Source organism: Gorilla gorilla, chromosome 1, assembly GCF_029281585.2.
Source record: "Gorilla gorilla gorilla isolate KB3781 chromosome 1, NHGRI_mGorGor1-v2.1_pri, whole genome shotgun sequence".
NCBI lineage: Eukaryota > Metazoa > Chordata > Mammalia > Primates > Hominidae > Gorilla > Gorilla gorilla.
Genome location: NC_073224.2, coordinates 239,890,154 through 239,905,574, shown reverse-complemented (window position 1 = coordinate 239,905,574; position 15,421 = coordinate 239,890,154). Strand labels below are relative to the sequence as shown.

Here is a 15,421-nt window from a genome sequence, read left to right as displayed (position 1 = left end):
GGTCCCCATCAGGCCCCTTGCGGCCTGTTGGAGTCTGACTTGAGTGCTACCCGGCTCAGGAATGCCCCTCGGGGAGGGCAAGGGACACAGACACTCCCCGGAGACAGAGCAGAGCAAGGCACGGGAGCCCAGGAGCAGGCAGTGGGCGCAAGTGGTTTATTCAAAGCGAGGGGTTGGGGGTGAGACCCGCCAGCAGGGGCCTGGGGCAGGAGGCGGGGCCAAGCTCACACAGGGAGAGGGGCAAGAATCAATTCTGTTCTTCAGGGTCACAGGCAGCAGGCAAGAGAGTTGGGAGGCCGGGTCCAGCGCCCACTGTGCCCTCAGGGAGCCTCCCCAGGGCAGCATTGCATAGTGACCAGCCGACTGGCCTTAGCCTGACCTGTGCCGAATGGGGGAGGCCCCGCCTCCCTGCCGGGCGCCTTTGGGGAAGGGGTGCGTGAAGGCATTGGCAGGCCCCGCAATATGAGCCGAGAGACCCCTGGACCCAAGGGGGAGGCTGGTCAGGGGCAGGGCTGGGGCTCAGGCGTCCTCAAGAGTCCACAGAGAAAAGACGCAAGACAAAGTCAGACGAGGCCTACAGCAAACCCACTCGGTCCGCTACAAAGAACATGAGATGAGGGCTGCAAAGTGGCAAAGTGGCTTTATGCGCAGGCTCTGGGCCGAGTACCAGGAGAAGGTGCCTCCGGAGGAGGCCGGGACGCGGCTGGGGCTGTCTGGCACGGGGACCTTCGTGGTCAGCCACGTGGCCTTGGGACGCCCGCGTCCAGCCAGGGCTGAGGACCAGGCCAGAGCCCCTCCCGCCCAGCACCCGCGACGCCAGCCTGGATGCTGGGGTCACTAAGTGAGGTACTCGTTGGTTCCCTGGATGGGCCACCCTTTCTGCCCTGGGAGGAGGCTCTGGGGTGTGCAGGAGGGACCCAGCTAACAGGTCAGTGTTCTGGGCAGAAGTGGGGCACGAAGTAACACAGGCCCTGAGGACAGAGGGACACAGGTGACACGGGCCTTAAAAGTGGCTTGTGACATGAGCAACCCAGGCCCCTGAAAAGGGGTGACCTGAAGACAAAGGTTCCCCAGGTGGGGTGAGGGACACCCGACGATGCAGCACCCCCCCAGGTAAACGTGAGGCTTCAAGAGACTCAGTGTGGGGCCCTCGCTCTCCTCCTGGGCGAGCAGGGCCGCGGCGCCCCGGTACTGGGACTGCCGGGCATCGACCCGCGGGTCACACGCAGGGCCGCGGCCGGGTGGGCGCCAGGGACTTCGGGGCATGCGGGGCGTCGGGCCGGGCGGGGTGGCAGCTGCCCGGCCTGCCCGGCCCTAGCTCTCTTCCAGGTGGAGGCTGATGAACTCCTGGATACACCTGCGGAACTGGAGCTCCGTGGGGCTGCCCGCCAGGGCGCCCGGGGGACCAGGGGCAGCCTCGCCCTCGCGCATTTCCTCCGCCATGCGCGCCAGACGGAGCCTACGGGGAGGCACAGCGTGAGACGCCCCTGCCCTGGAGGCCCCGCCCCTGCCCTGGAGGCCCCGCCCCTGCCCTGGAGGCCCCGCCCCTGCCCTGGAGGCCCCGCCCCTGCCCTGGAGGCCCCGCCCAGCCCCGAGGGCCCGGCCGCGCTCACAGTGTCACGATGTCAGCGTTGGCCGCCTGCACTGCGATGGCCAACGGGTCCCGCTGCTCTTGGTCCAGGGCGTGCTGGTCCGCGCCCCGCTTCAGGAACAGGCAAACCTGGCTGAGGGGCGAGGTCGGAGGGGCGCGTCGGGGCGGGGCGGGGCGGGGCGAGTGTGGTCGCGGGGCGTGGCCGAATAGGGCACGGCAGACAGGGCGCAGCCGGGCTGGGGTAGGCGTGGCCGGGGCACAGGGCGGGGCGTGGGTTGCGCGTCTCACCCGGTGCGGCCCAGCAGCGTGGCGTGGTGCAGGGGCGCCCGGCCCCGGCTGTCTCTTTGGTTCACGTCCGCTCCGTTTTGCAGCAGGAACTCACAGACGATCAAGGAGCCCTGGGGAGCCGGGGCAACTCAGACGGAGCCACGGTACCGGCCCCTCTCAGCGCCGCTGCACCCTGACCCCGGCCTTGGGCGCCCCCAGCCGGGACCGAACTTGGTCCCCACCGCGGACAGGCGGCCCTTGTGTGGGCGCCACAGAAGATGCAAACGCGACTGTGCACCTGTGTCCTGCGCGCAGCCCTGGTGGCTCGCTCACCCCTAGCACGGCCTGCACCAGCGGCGTCTTGCCCTCATCCTCCGCGTCCGCCCAGTTGACCTCGGCCCCGTGGGCCAGCGCCGCCGCCAGCGCAGGAAGGTCGCGGGCACGCGCTGCGCGGTGCGCCAAGAGCCCCGGGTGCAGCTCGCGCACGTCCGCCAGGCCCCAGGCCTCGGCCTCAGTGTCCCCGTCTGCCTCACTGCTGGACTCCTCCGACTCCGCACCCTCTGTGGGGAGGGGGCGGTCAGGGAAAGCGACCCCCGGGGCTGCCCAGGGGCTGGGCAGGGGCCTCGGGCGAGGGCAAGGCGCCACCCACCCTCCTCAGTGACGCTGTCCACCACAGAGCCCGAGCCGAAAGCCAGGACGTCCGAGCTGCCATCCGAGCTGCCCCCAAGGCCACTGTCGCTACTCAGACCTGCAGGTCCGCAGGGAAGGGGGTCCTGAGGGTGGGAGGCCCAGACTCCGTCCAGAGCCCTGGGGCAAAGCTGGAACCCCACCCACCCTCCAGGGGCCACCCCTAGGGACAGGATCAGCTCCCACCCAGGGCTGGAGGGAGCCAGCCGCAGGCTAGGAGCAAAGGAGAGAAAACCAAATAACAGCTCAAAGGTGCCAGGGGTAGCCCCCTAAAGCCCAGGCCTGCTGGGAAGCCCTTCCCTCCCGCTCGCCGCCTTACCCGGCACCCCCCGCAGTGGGCCCCCCAGCCCCGTCTGTGGCTGGCCCAGGCTGAAACGTCTCCACCCAACCAACGGGCAGCATGGCCCCAGAAGGGCCCCAGGCTGAGGGCCGGCTGGCAGCGCCCTCTGCTTCCCCAGCACCCCAGGCCACCCGCTGTGTGCACACACCCGGGTGCACACAGCCCACACACACATTTGCACAGCTCACCCCTGACAGTCAGGGCCTTGGCCTCCAGCTGTGTGGCCAGGAGGCCCCCCGCCCCTCCAGATGCTGCTCCATTCCCTGGCAAGGGCCATCCACACTCAGGCACCCTCCAGGCCAGCCTCTTTGGCCCTGCCCTGCCACCTGGCTGGGCCCACCCCACACTTACTGCGAGGGCCAGCCCCTGCGGCCCCTGCGTCGAAGTAGGAGAAGAGCGAGTCCAGCTCGTCGGGGCAGAAGAGGGAGTCTCGGCGGAACTTACGATCCAGGGTGCCCACTGCAGGGGCAGTGCGTGTTCAGAGTGTGGAACAGGCCCGGGGTGGGGCAGGGAACCCCAGGTCACGCCGGGAGTCTGCGGAGCCTGAGGTGCCCCCAGAGCCCTGCCACCAGCCCCTTGACGGAGTCCATCCCCGACCAAGGCAAGCCCCTCCCAGCCCTGCCGGGGCATGGCCTCCCACCTGAGGACAGAGCGGCCACACAGGGCAGAACGGGCTCAAGCCGGACCTTGCGGCGGGCAGTGGGAGCGCGGGGAGAGCTGTGGGGCTGCGGGCACTTCTGCACCCTCCAGCGTCTTGGGGCCTCCAGGGCTGGTGCCATGAGCGCCTTCCGCAGAAATTTCTTTTCCACGTATTTGTCCTTGATCCAGGCCTCCTTGTCCTGCCTGGACCAGGGGGGAACATGAGGCTGTGCCCCCAGGCTGGGGCTCCCTGACCGATCCAGACTGTACCCCACCTCACCGGGAGCTGCTGGCCGTGGGTTTCCTGCTGCCTGCACCCTCACACTGGGCCTCGTAGATCTGATTCACAGCGCTGTTTCCAAGCTCACACATCAGCTAGCGGGAGACAGGGCGAGCAGGCATCAGTGCGAACCTGCAGACCCCAGCTCCCGCCCCCACAAACGGGGTCCCGTGGCCTCCAGGAGCCCCACACGCACCTTTAGCAGCTCAGGCTCCCACGAGTCCAGCGTCAGGGACCGCACCTTGGAGCAGTGGACACCCAGGCTCCTGGAGGGCAGAGGTAGGGATGAGTCCGGGGGAGGCAAGGCCCCCAGCTCCAGCCCAACCCCCATCCCCGGCCCGGCCCTCAGGGGCCCACCTGTGGACGCTCCGGCCCAACCCCCACCCCCGGCCCGGCCCTCGGGGGCCCACCTGTGGATGCCGGAGCACTCAATGCACAGCAGCACGCCCAGGTTGATGCTGGCCCAGCGGGGGTCCGGCTGGCCGCAGTCGCCGCACTGGCTGTTGCCGGCCACACTCTGCACACGCTGCAGCACGCTCTCGCCCTTCGCGCCGCGCTCCCGAGTGTCGGTGGCGGAGTCGATGCTGCTCGTGGACGGGGATGCTGTGCGGTCCAGCCTCTGGGGGATGGGGTGGAGCTGCTCGGTCCCGCAGGGGCTCCAGCATGGTTTCCCCAGCAGGCCCCCTCCTCCCCAGCCAGAAGTGCCAATGCAGGCCAAGGCCCCTCGAGCACACACCCGCACATGTGCACACCCTCACGCGGGCAGATGGCGCCGAGCACACGCCCACACACGCACGTACACGCGCACACCCTCGCGGGCAGATGGCGCCGAGCACACGCCCGCACACGCACGTACACGCGCACACCCTCACATGGGCAGATGGCGCCAAGCACACGCCTGCACACGCACGTACGCATGCACACCCTCACGTGGGCAGATGGTGCTGAGCACACGCCCACACACGCATGTATACGTGCACACCCTCACGTGGGTAGATGGTACCTGCACACACATGCACATCCACACTGCACAAGCCAGCATGCCAGTGCACACCAGCACACACCCAGCTTGCAGGAGCCACACACAGGCGTGTGCACGTGTGTGGGGCAGGGGCCATCCCCAGTGGCACGTAGGTGTGTGCACCGGCGCGGGGCAGGGGCCATCCCCGGTGGCACATGTGTGTGTGCACAGGCACGGGGCGGGGGCCATCCCCGGTGGCACGTGTGTGTGTGCACAGGCGCGGGGCAGGGGCCATCCCCGGTGGCACATGTGTGTGCAGGGGCTTGGGGCAGGGGCACCAAGGGCCACACCTCGCTATAGCAACTGTCAGGGCTCTCGCGGTAGGCGGAGGCGATGCTGGCCTGCACAGCCTGGACCCAGGCTTGCCGCAGCTTCTCGGAGTCAGCCTGCAGCATGCAGCTCCTGCAGGCAGTGGAGGGGCGGGCGTCAGCTCCGGTCGGCAGGTACGCCCCCCACCCCACCCTGGGCTGGGCCTCCTCACTTGGTGGGTGACAGCACCTCGAAGCAGAACCTCCGCTCGATGTCCTCACACGGCTTCACAGAGCACAGGCGGAGGTCGTCCACGACCACGGTGAGGGCATCCTGTGGGCGGCACCGCTGTGGCCCCTGCCCTCAGCCACCACCCGGCCCCGACCACCCACTTCCTGCTTCACCTTGGAGACCCGGAGGCCGACTGCCTGAGCCCCAAGCCCTGTGTCCAGCTCTCTGCTCCCTGACTGTTCGGGCTCCGGCGTCCACTAGTGCCCCGGCCCTGTGCTAACCCCAACTGACCAGTCTGCCCTGTGGCCCAGGTGGGGCGTCCAGCCATCAGGGCCCCAGCCCCAGGCCCAGGGCACACCTTGAGCTTCTTCTGGTAGACCAGCTGGCTGTTCTGAATGGAGAACCAGCGCCTAGGTGGGTGGGGGGATGCGGGGAGTCAGGCGGGGCCCATCCCAGGGCCGCTGTGACCCCTGCCCCCGCCTGAGGACCCCGCCCCCGCCTAAGGACCCCACCCCCGCCTGAGGACCCCGCCCCCACCTGAGGAAGGCCCCTCACCGGTTCCACGTCTTGAAAGCGTTGCTGGCCCTCTTGAAGAGGTAGCCCTCCATCACCACCCCACTGGGCGCATCCACGTCAAACTCCACTTTGGACTCATCGTAGGAGAAGTCCTGGGGGGATGGAACCCGCCCCCTCAGTGCCCACCCCAGGGGCCCTGCTACCCTCCGTGCTTTCCTGGAGCAGAGGCGGGGGTGAGGTCCTTGTCTGAGGCTGCCACACGGCCCACGGGCCACACGCTCAGACGAGAGACCCTCTGTTCACCACAGCCACTTCTTGACCTGAGCAAGGCCCCCAGCCCTGCAACCCGTGGGGCAGACCCCTCACGTTCACAGCTGGGGGCCCGAGTGCCGGCCCCACCCCAGCCCTGCAGGGACCAGCAGGCTGCGATCAGGAAGGAAGCTGCGCCCCCACCCTCCGCATCCTGAGTGCCCCATTCATGTGGCCAGCTGGGCGGACAGAGCCCCATTCAGGAGGCCTGGGAGTCACTGAGGGCCCTGTGTGTCCCGCCGTCTGGCAGGCCAGGGAAGCAGAGGGGAGGGGCGGCCACCTGCTCCCCAGGCCACGTGGGATGGGAAGGAACAGCTGCCGCCAACCCCACGGGGAATGTGGAGGTCTGGCCAGAGCCAGCCCCTCACAGCCGCATCAGCAGCAGGAGCCGAGACTGGTGGGAGGTGTCCTTGGTGCTGAAGTGCCCTTGCGGTAGAGGAGGGAAAGGCACCGCCCCATCTGGTCTCCCCCGACCCACAGCCCGCCCAGGGCCCGTGCTCACTTACCTGCAGCAGCGTCTGGAGGGCCGGAGCAGGAGGGTGTAGGGGGAGAAAGCCAGTGAGTGACGGCTGCCAACTCCTGGTGACTGGCGGACCCGTCCCCAACTCCTGGTGACTGGTGAACCCGTCCCCAACTCCTGGCAGGCTCTCCCCTATCCCAAAATAGCCACTCCTGCCTGCAGCCAACCTCTGCCCGGGGTGGTGGCCGGGGCTGCTGTCCCACAGGCAAGCAAAGGCCCCGCAAGGAGCCAGTGACTGAGGCCACAGAGGTGACCACCGCCTCCAAAGGAGATCCCAGCAGCGGCCCCACCCACACGTGCCCCTCCACTGCACACATCAAAGGGAGCAGCCTTGGTCCCCTGGAGATGGTGTGGGCAGGGCAGGTGGGGGACAGGCAGGAGGAAGGGGCGGGGAGGGTGTGCCAGGCATGGGGTGAGGACGCAGGGGCCTCCCAGGCGCCTGGTGTGCAGGGAGCCGGCTGCGCGGCCTCACCCGCTGCTGGATGGCGGCGTGCTTTCGCTCCATCTCACGCTTTTCCACCGCAGAGTCGATCACCAGCTGGTCCAGCTGTTGGGGGTGGCATTAGGGAAGGTCACGGAGGCCTGGCCCAACCCCACCCCTCCCAAAGGCTCACCTCGGCTGCCAGCTTCTTCATGTAGGGGTCCAGCTGGTGCAGGAGGCTGTAGCCCTGCTGGAAGAAGCTGGACTGGGCGTGCATGAAGGACAGCATCTGCGGGGGCAGCACAGGTGAGGCCCAAGCACACCCGGTCCAGCCCCCGTCATGCAGCCTGTGCTCAGGGGCAGCCCCCACGCACTCACAGAGTCCAGGATCTCAAACTTCTTCTTGGCCTGCAGAACATTGATCTGCCAGAGGGGGAGCCCACAGGTGAGCCCCGGAGGCTGAGGCAGCCCCAAGCCCTGCACCTGCCATAGAGTCCACCTGAGCTGCTTGTGGTTCCCTGAGACCCCCAGGTCGTCTTCAGCTCCCAGCACTGGGCCAGCCTCATCCTCCCATGGTCCTGGACTGCTTCCCCATGTCTGGAGGTCCCACCCATGGGCAAAGCAAGAATCGTCACTCCTGCTCAAAATCCCTCCAGTTCTGTACAAGGCCGTTGAGGCCTCCATTCGCTACAGCTGGTCCCCGCCCCCCAGCCCATTTCTGGGGCTGACCTGGAGCACATAGTCCAGTGCCAGGTGGCGGAAGCACTTCCTGGTGAGGGTGAGGGCCCCGGTGGCTTCCTCCACCTCGTGGGGCCGGTGCCTCGGGGCCTGGGCGTTCCTCACCAGGGACAGCTCCAGGTCCTCCCGCACCTTGTCAAACTGCTTCTTTGTCTCCTTGAACTTCCGCACATCCCTGGAGGCCAAGTGCCAGGTGGGGTGAGAGATCAGGGAGGGCACCTGCTGGATCCTGGAGTCTCCCACATCGTTGTTTGTGTTTTTTGTTTTTTGAGACGGAGTTTCGCTCTTGTCACCCAGGCTGGAGTGCAATGGTGCTGTCTCGGCTCACGGCAACCTCTGCCTCATGAGTTCAAGTGATTCTCCTGCCTCGGCCTCCCTAGCAGCTGGGATTACAGGCATGTGCCACCAGGCCTAATTTTGTATTTTTAGTAGAGATGGGGTTTCTCCAGGTTGGTCAGGCTGGTCTTGAACTCCCGACCTCAGGTGATTCACCCGCCTCGGTCTCCCAAAGTGCTGGGATTACAGGCGTGAACCACTGCGCCCGGCCTGGTTTTGTTTGTTTGTTTGAGACAGGGTCTGTCTCTGTTGCCCAGGCTGGAGGCTGGAGTGCAGTGGCACAGTTATGGCTCACTGCAGCCTCCACCTCCCAGGCTCAAGCAATTCTCCCACCTCGGCCTCCCAAGTAGCTGAGGCTACAGGTGCGTGCCACCATATAAGGCTTATTTTTGGTTCTTGGGGGTGTTTTTTTGTTTTGTTTTGTTTTTTTGATGGAGTCTCTCTCTGTCACCCAGGCTGGAGTGCAGTAGCACAATCATGGCTCACTGCTGCCTCCGCCTCCTGGGCTCAACTGATCCTCCCACCTCATCCTCCTGAATAGCTGGGACCATAGGCACGTGCCACCATGCCCATCTAATTTTTTTTTTTTTTTTTGTAGAGATGGAGATCTCATTACGTTGCCCAGGCTGGTCTCAAACTCCTGGCATTCTCTGGCCTTGGCCTCCCAAACATTGGGATTACAGGTGTGAGCCACCATGCCCAGCCCCACCCCCCTCCACTCCAGGCCCTTTCTTTGCTCCTGGGCATAGCCTCCTTCTTCACCAGCCTATCCCAGGCCTGCCCGCACCCCTGCCGACCCCTCCCATCTGCTCCAGGCCTCCCCAGCCCCTCCCCACCTCACTCTCAAGATCTGTCCAGCCCAGACCCCAGCCATGCCCCAGACTCCAGACCCCCAAACCCAACGTGGACTGGACCTCTCTGCTGTGGGGGCTGGACACCCCACCCACACATGCAGGGTGTGGAACCCCCCGCACTCCACCCGGCTGTCTGCCTCTGAGGCTTCTGCCTTGTGGAGCCGCTGCACAGCCTGCAGGCCTGGGCCCAAGGTGCCTCTGCTCTGCCCCAGACCCCCTTCCCCTCCAAGGGAGGGAGCGTGGCCTCAGTGTTCTTCCCCCAGCCCTGGGGGCCACTCACTCTTTGACAAAGTTCTGGAGCTGCTGCCGCACGGACCTCTGGGCCTGGTCAAACAGGATCTGGGGGCAGAGGCGGGCAGAGATCCTTGGGGTCTGTCCCGAAAGAGCCCCAGATGGAAGGCCCCATCCTCACCAGCAGAGGCACTGCCCCCAGGCCCAGACGCAGGGGCGGGTCCCACCCTGCAGGGCTGGCCTCAAGGGGGTCAGGGGAGCAGCCCCCAGGCCTGAGTTGGCACCCAGAGGCGATGGCTGTCACCCCTGCCCCTCTGTCCCACCTGGCCCTTGACGAGTGCAGAGGCCAAGGCTGCCTCGAACGGTCCCCTCATCACAGCCTGAGCCGGAGCCCCACTGCCTCCTGGCCCTGGGTGGCCACCCTGGGGTGCCCATCCCTGCAGCAGGGAGCACTCAGCCAGAGCCGGGAGCACCCAGGGGCTGGGCCTGGGGAGCTGGAGCCTGGGCTCTGAATCAGAACCCGAAGTAGAGAAGGACCGGGCACAACCAGGAGCAAAGGGACGGCTGAGCCATCCTGCCTTGTCTACTTCGGGGCCTCCCCTGTTCAGTCTGCGGCTCAGGTTCCCAGGCTGCAGCCCCATATCTCACGGGTGGCTGTCCTGTGTGTCCATCCACGTCAGTTCCAGGGCCCCCGGGGGCCACCCAGACCCAAATGGCAGCCAGGCCAGCCTGGGACGAGAGCCCTGCCCAGTTGGGGGAACCCTGGATAAACCACCCCTCCCCCAGGATCTAGTGTGGCCCTTGCCTGGGACACGGCAGAGCCCCCAGGGCTGTCCCCCAACCCCACACTGACTTGAAAATGTGGGATGCCCCCCCCCCCGACTAGAGGAGCAGAAACGTGCCCCCCCCAACCCGACGCCGGCCTTCAGGTGAGCCAGCGCAGCTCGGTTCCAGGCCAGGCACGGCCCACAGGTGGCAGGGAGGCCGCGCTCACCATGTGGTAGTTCACCACCTCCTGTAGGCTGTCAGCGAACCTCTGCAGACATTCCTGGAGGAGCAGATGGGAACCCGTGCTGAGATGGCAAATCCGGGCCCAGGTCACCCAGCCACGCCCTCTGAGCCCCTGGGCGGTGCAGACACCGGCCTGCTTCTGGCCTGGACGCCCTCAAGGGGCTGCCTCCCTCGGCCTCTCCCCCCACCCCACCTTGAGGTCAGAGGTCAGTCGGCCCCTCACCGAGATGACGGTGTCGCCCTGGCACTGCTGGGACAGGTCGCGGACTCCGCTCACGAACAGCCTGCTGGTGCTGACGTAGGCCTTACCGGCTTCCACCATGCCACTGCACAGCTTCACCAGCTGTGGGCCAGCGGGGCGTGGTGAGCACAGTGGGCACTGGCGCCTGCACTCGCCACCACAAACGGCCACTCAGAGGCGGGAAGAGCTCCCAGGGTAGGTTCCACTCAGGGTGTTGGCACTCAGGACTCAGTGCCCCGGTGCAGCTTCCTCACGCCTGGGCCTGCCTGGGGCTTGGAGGCCGGTCTGGGAGGGGAGGGTGGGGCCGCCATGGCGTCGCTCGGCTGGGAGGGACCAGGAGCCAGGCAGGGGACCCAGGGCCAGCAGGACCAGCAGGACCAGCCCACGTGGGGCTCATGGATGAGGCTGCCCACTCCCAGCTCCACGGCCTGTTGCCCCCTCCTCTTTCTCAGCCCATGTGGGGCTCATGGACACGGCTCCCCCCTCCATGGCCTGTTGCCCCGTCCCCTTTCTCAGCCCCAGCCCCAGCCACACCAAGGCTCAGCCCACACAGCAGTTGTCCCCGTGTCACCAGCCCAGCAGCTGTCCCCATGTCACCAGCCCAGCAGAGGGGACGGGCAGCCACTGTGGGTCGGGGACTCACCACAGCCCAGCCCCTCCCAGATGGGACAAGACTCAGGGCCAGCCACATGTGTGCATGTGACATGTGCACCCTGGAACACACATGCTAAGACACAGGGGCCAGGACCTGGAGCACCACACGCGTGCTCCACATATGGGGGGTGTAAGTGGCTTAGTAAGGCCTGGAGGGCGAGTCCGGCCATGCGGCCATCCCAAGCCTGGCCGGGCACAGGGCGCTCCAGGCCCGCCCTTCACCTTGTCCAGTTTGGCCTCAATCTCCACCACGTCCGTCTCCACCTCGTCAATGGTCGCCCTAAAGCAAGAACGGGGTTGGCTGGGGTCACCTGCAGCCTCGGCCCCCTCAGGGCTTCACCTCCCCCTGCACCTCCCTGAGGGGCTCCACCATGGGAAGGGGCTTTCAGGAAACAGGCTGGGAGACAGACGCCTGCCTGCTACGGGGGCAGGACTGGGACCACGTTCAGTGCACTTCCCCCCGCCCCTCCAACCCCAGGCAGGGAGAGGCAGCCGCTGCTGTGCCCTTGGGAAAGAAGGCTGGACCAGCCTCTCCCAGGACCGCCGGCCGCTGGGAGTCCCTCAGGGACGGTGCCCACCAAGGGCTGAGCCAGCCTCACCTGCCTCTCCTCTAGGAGTTCAGAGTCAACCCTGGACCCATCTGGAGCCCCTCAACCCTGCGGCGCCTCCCCTCACCCCACTGCACTACTGCAGCCCACCCAGGTCTGGCGCCCATGCACTGTGGGACAGGGTGGGGGCAGTAGGGCAGCTGCTCTCGGTCCTGGCAGCACCAGGAGGACCCAGACCAGCTGGGGAGAGACGCCCCCGGCTCCCCCAACCTCACAGCTGCAAGCGGCACGGTCCGCTGGAAAGACGGGTAGGCCGTCCTCCTCAGAGCCCACTCCCACCAGGACAGCCTGACAGTGGGGCTGCCTGGGGAGAGAAGAGTTAAGGCATGACATCACCAGAGAAGCCTCGGCGGGAGAATCCCCGGAAGACAGGAGGCAGATGGATCGGGCACGTGACCACCCCCTCCGGGAGCAGGCAACAGGGAAACAGGGCCAGGATCCCGGCAGCCCTCCACACAATCGGCTCACTGGCTGTCCGGGCCATCTGGCCTCCTGAGGATTGGGCACCACAGGGCCCGGGCTGGGGCCAGGACTCCAGGGACAGGTCTAGGGCAGGGGTCCAGGAGCAGAGGCCATTAGGGCCTACAGTCCCTCGTACCTTGCTACCCTGACCGGTGTCCCAGGCCTCGGGGGAGGGGCCTGTGGTTTACATGGGACGTGTCCTCAATTAGGAGCTGGAGCTGCAGGTACCAGGCTGCCCCAGCCAGGGACCTTGAAGGGTCCCAGCCACCCCAGCAGGACACTAGGTCCTCTCTGAGCAGCCCTCACTTGTTCCCAAGGGGCTAAGAGGACTCTGAATCCCGAAGCAGGGGGCGATGGAGGGGATCTCGCTGTGGTGTCCGCTGACCGCCAGCGCCCAGCCTGCAGCCCCTGGACCCTGACCTCTACCTCAGCTGGAGGATCCCAGAACAGAGAAGGGACCATCCTCCCAGGAGAAGGCAGCAGAGAGCGCCACACCCCAGGAGTTGCAGCCACCCCTGAGCAGGGCCGGATGCAGAGACAGCTGCACCCAGAACTGCCGCGCTCGGGTTTGGGGCGCCTGTGTCCCTGGAGAGCCAGCAAGGGGGGGTGGCTGCACCCAGGAGCTCACGGACGTGCTCATGGGGACAGGGTGGGCCCTGGCAGAGGCCCCGAGAGCCGCTCCCACTGCTGGGAGCCCCTCAGTTCTCCCTTCCTCAGTCCTGGAGACCTAGGCCTCCTCTCCTGTGCTCAGCCCAGGATTTCCTCAGCAGCTTGGAGGATGGGGAGGAGGGTGAGGCTGCCCCCCAACCAAAGCCGTGACTCAGCGCCTGAAGCCCCACCCAGGGGAGGGGCACACTGAACAGAGGCCAGGCGGTTCCCCTACACAGGCTCCCCTGGCCTCCGGCCCACTGCACCTGGGCTGCCACTAGGCCCTCCCCAGACCAGGAGGGTGCGGGCAGGGTCCCCCACTCCAGGGCTGGGGCGACCAGGCTCCACGTTACAGACCACATCTTCCCGCCCACCCTGCCTGGCCCCCCAGCCTGGCGGTAGGCCAGGAAACTCAAGTTACACCCTTAGGGCCCGCCCCCAGGACAGCCTCAGGGAGCCCCTCGAACCCCAGTTAAATCACAGCCTAACCCCAAAACCCACTGGGCCAGGCCATTCTCATCTCCCCACTCCAGTCCATGCCCCACAGGGGTGAGGCACTTTCCCAGGGCAGTCGCTCTACGGCACCTACTGCAGCCCCACAGCCCCCATAACTGGCTCCTGTAACCGGCTCCCATGAGAGCCAGTTACCAGAGAGAAGGCCCAGAGGTGAGTGGGTTCCAGCACCCCCACCCGACTGGGAGAGAGCAGTACAGGGCCGTCTGTGTGGAGGAGGAGGTCCATTAGGCTTCTGAGGGAGGGGCCAGGGAGAAGGTGGGTGCTTCAGCCAGGGCCCAGCCCCCAGCAGGGAGGCCATGCCCACGCCTCCCCACAGCCCGGGTCCTCAGTGCAGAATCCTAGGGTGCTCAAGTTATTCAACCCCTTTTCCCAGGTCAGCAACAGAAGATGGGAGAGCAGAGGATGGCCCCAGTTCCTCTGCCCAGGGCTGGGGGCCACTCTCCTGGCTGGCCCTGGGCCTCCCACTCCAAGGCTCCTGAGGCCTCCTGGTGAGGGCTCCAGGGATACAGAGGCTCTCCGTGCCCCCACACACAGGCTGACTTGCCAGCAGATCCCAAGAGACCCAGCGCGCGCGCGCACACCCACACATACACAATCAAGCACACATGTGCAAACATGTTCATGCACAAACATGCCTGCACACACTGGTACCACACATACATGTGTGTTCAAGGAGACACTGCACAGGCACGCATCAACGTGTGTACCTAGTGATGGAACGCGCGTGTACAAGCTGATGTGTCTGTTGCTGACACGGCTAACACAGTACGTGAACGCACACAGACAGGTGGTGTGTGCACACGCTTGCGTGCACTCATCGGCAGGCGACACGCAGAACCAAGCACGGCCCCGTGGCACAGCTCATCCACACGTCCTGTGCAAGGCCTGGTGTCCGGAGGGAGGCACGCAGAGGGGCAAAGTTCACAAGAGCACACCCCGCACGAGCTCGTGCAGAGGAGGGGGCCTCACGCAGGTGCGCACTTGGGGATGCAGAGAGGTTTCTTTGCCTCCATTGTCGTTTGCCAAATGTCCACCAAGCAAGGCCGATGCACACTTGTGCACACGTCTGTGAACATGTAGTTCACGCAGGTGTACATGCCTGCACGCCACGAATGATGGAAAACACGCAGACTCGGTGTGCACACAACCCCTACCCCCTACCTGACCTTCCCCGCCGCTCTTCTCGGCCGCCACCCCTCCAAGCCCCTGGGTCATTCAAACCACTTCACGCTTCCAAGCACCCTACCCCAGGCCTTAAACGCGGCTCCAGCTGCCTGTCCCCCACGCGCTGCTCTGGACACAAGATAGAAGCAGAGACCAGAGGCCGACGCCCCCACGGACCCAGACGACCCTGGCCAGAGCTGGACTGCAGGGCCCGGGAGGGGCTCAGCCCAGTGTAGGCGCAGACACAGAGCGGGGGCGGACGGTCCCGAGGTGCCCACTGCTGCCCAGGCGCACGCCCTCCGCCCGGGGCGGCCGCACAGGGCAGGAGCGTCTTTTGTTCCAACCCCCGGGGCATGGCGGGGCGGGGCCGCCGCTTTGTCCGAGGCCGGTCCTCCAGCCCCTCCCCGGCGGCCGCGGCCCGGCCCGGCGCTGACCTCCCCACCCCGCCGCCGGGCACAAAGGCGACAGCGACGCCCCCGGCCTGCGCCCACCCCGGCGGCCCCGGGCGGCGCACCTGAAGCGCGGGGAGTCCTTGACGCACTCCTCGAACTCCACGGTCATGGCTGCGGCGGTCGCGGCGCTCACTGGCACGAGGACCGCGGCGCCGAGCGGCAGCCGCGCCGGCCCGGACCGCTCGTCCCGCCCGCGCCGCCTCGGCGCCCGCCCGCCCCGGAATGAGGCCGCCGCGCCGCGCCCCGCCCCGCCTGTCACCGCCGGGGAGCGTCGCCAAAGTCAGCCGCCCGCGCGCACCGCCCGCTGTCACTGCCGGGGAGCGTCGCCAAAGTCCGCCGCCCGCGCGCCCCGCCCGCTGTCACCGCCGGGGAGCGTCGCCAAACGCCTCTCGCAGCGTCCAGGGACCACCCCGGTCCGGAAGTGAGGCGGGGCCT

General features: G+C 66.8%; 1 protein-coding gene across 4 annotated transcripts; it reads right to left on the bottom strand.

Moving 5' to 3' along the window:
* Positions 1 to 141: 141 nt before the first annotated feature.
* On the bottom strand, positions 142 to 15,389 carry ACAP3 (ArfGAP with coiled-coil, ankyrin repeat and PH domains 3). 4 transcript variants are annotated; one of them, XM_063703455.1, is made up of 24 exons: positions 15,049 to 15,389; positions 11,359 to 11,416; positions 10,465 to 10,584; positions 10,225 to 10,278; positions 9,280 to 9,338; positions 7,801 to 7,984; positions 7,450 to 7,494; positions 7,265 to 7,360; positions 7,123 to 7,197; positions 6,637 to 6,648; positions 5,861 to 5,973; positions 5,664 to 5,715; positions 5,307 to 5,407; positions 5,116 to 5,227; positions 4,215 to 4,423; positions 4,001 to 4,070; positions 3,805 to 3,899; positions 3,526 to 3,728; positions 3,237 to 3,344; positions 2,508 to 2,606; positions 2,192 to 2,418; positions 1,880 to 1,989; positions 1,614 to 1,724; positions 142 to 1,459 (listed from the first exon to the last, which is right to left on the bottom strand). In XM_063703455.1, the coding sequence occupies exons 1-24, from the start codon at positions 15,093 to 15,095 to the stop codon at positions 1,315 to 1,317; spliced, it is 2,505 nt and encodes an 834-aa protein (XP_063559525.1). In that variant the 5' UTR covers positions 15,096 to 15,389; the 3' UTR covers positions 142 to 1,314. The 4 variants fall into 4 exon arrangements, with proteins under 4 accessions (XP_063559525.1, XP_063559530.1, XP_063559528.1 ...); XM_063703460.1 differs by lacking the exon at positions 15,049 to 15,389 and adding an exon at positions 14,617 to 15,011; XM_063703458.1 differs by lacking the exon at positions 2,508 to 2,606.
* Positions 15,390 to 15,421: the final 32 nt, after the last annotated feature.

Excerpts from the sequence above, each read along its gene's own strand:
- ACAP3 (XM_063703455.1), bottom strand. The coding sequence starts at position 15,095 with ATGACCGTGGAGTTCGAGGAGTGCGTCAAGGACTCCCCGCGCTTCAG. Across the intron at positions 5,716-5,860 it reads GCTTTCAAGACGTGGAACCG|GCGCTGGTTCTCCATTCAGA; the intron begins GTGAGGGGCCTT and ends CCACCCACCTAG. Across the intron at positions 4,071-4,214 it reads GAGTGCTCCGGCATCCACAG|GAGCCTGGGTGTCCACTGCT; the intron begins GTGGGCCCCCGA and ends TCTGCCCTCCAG.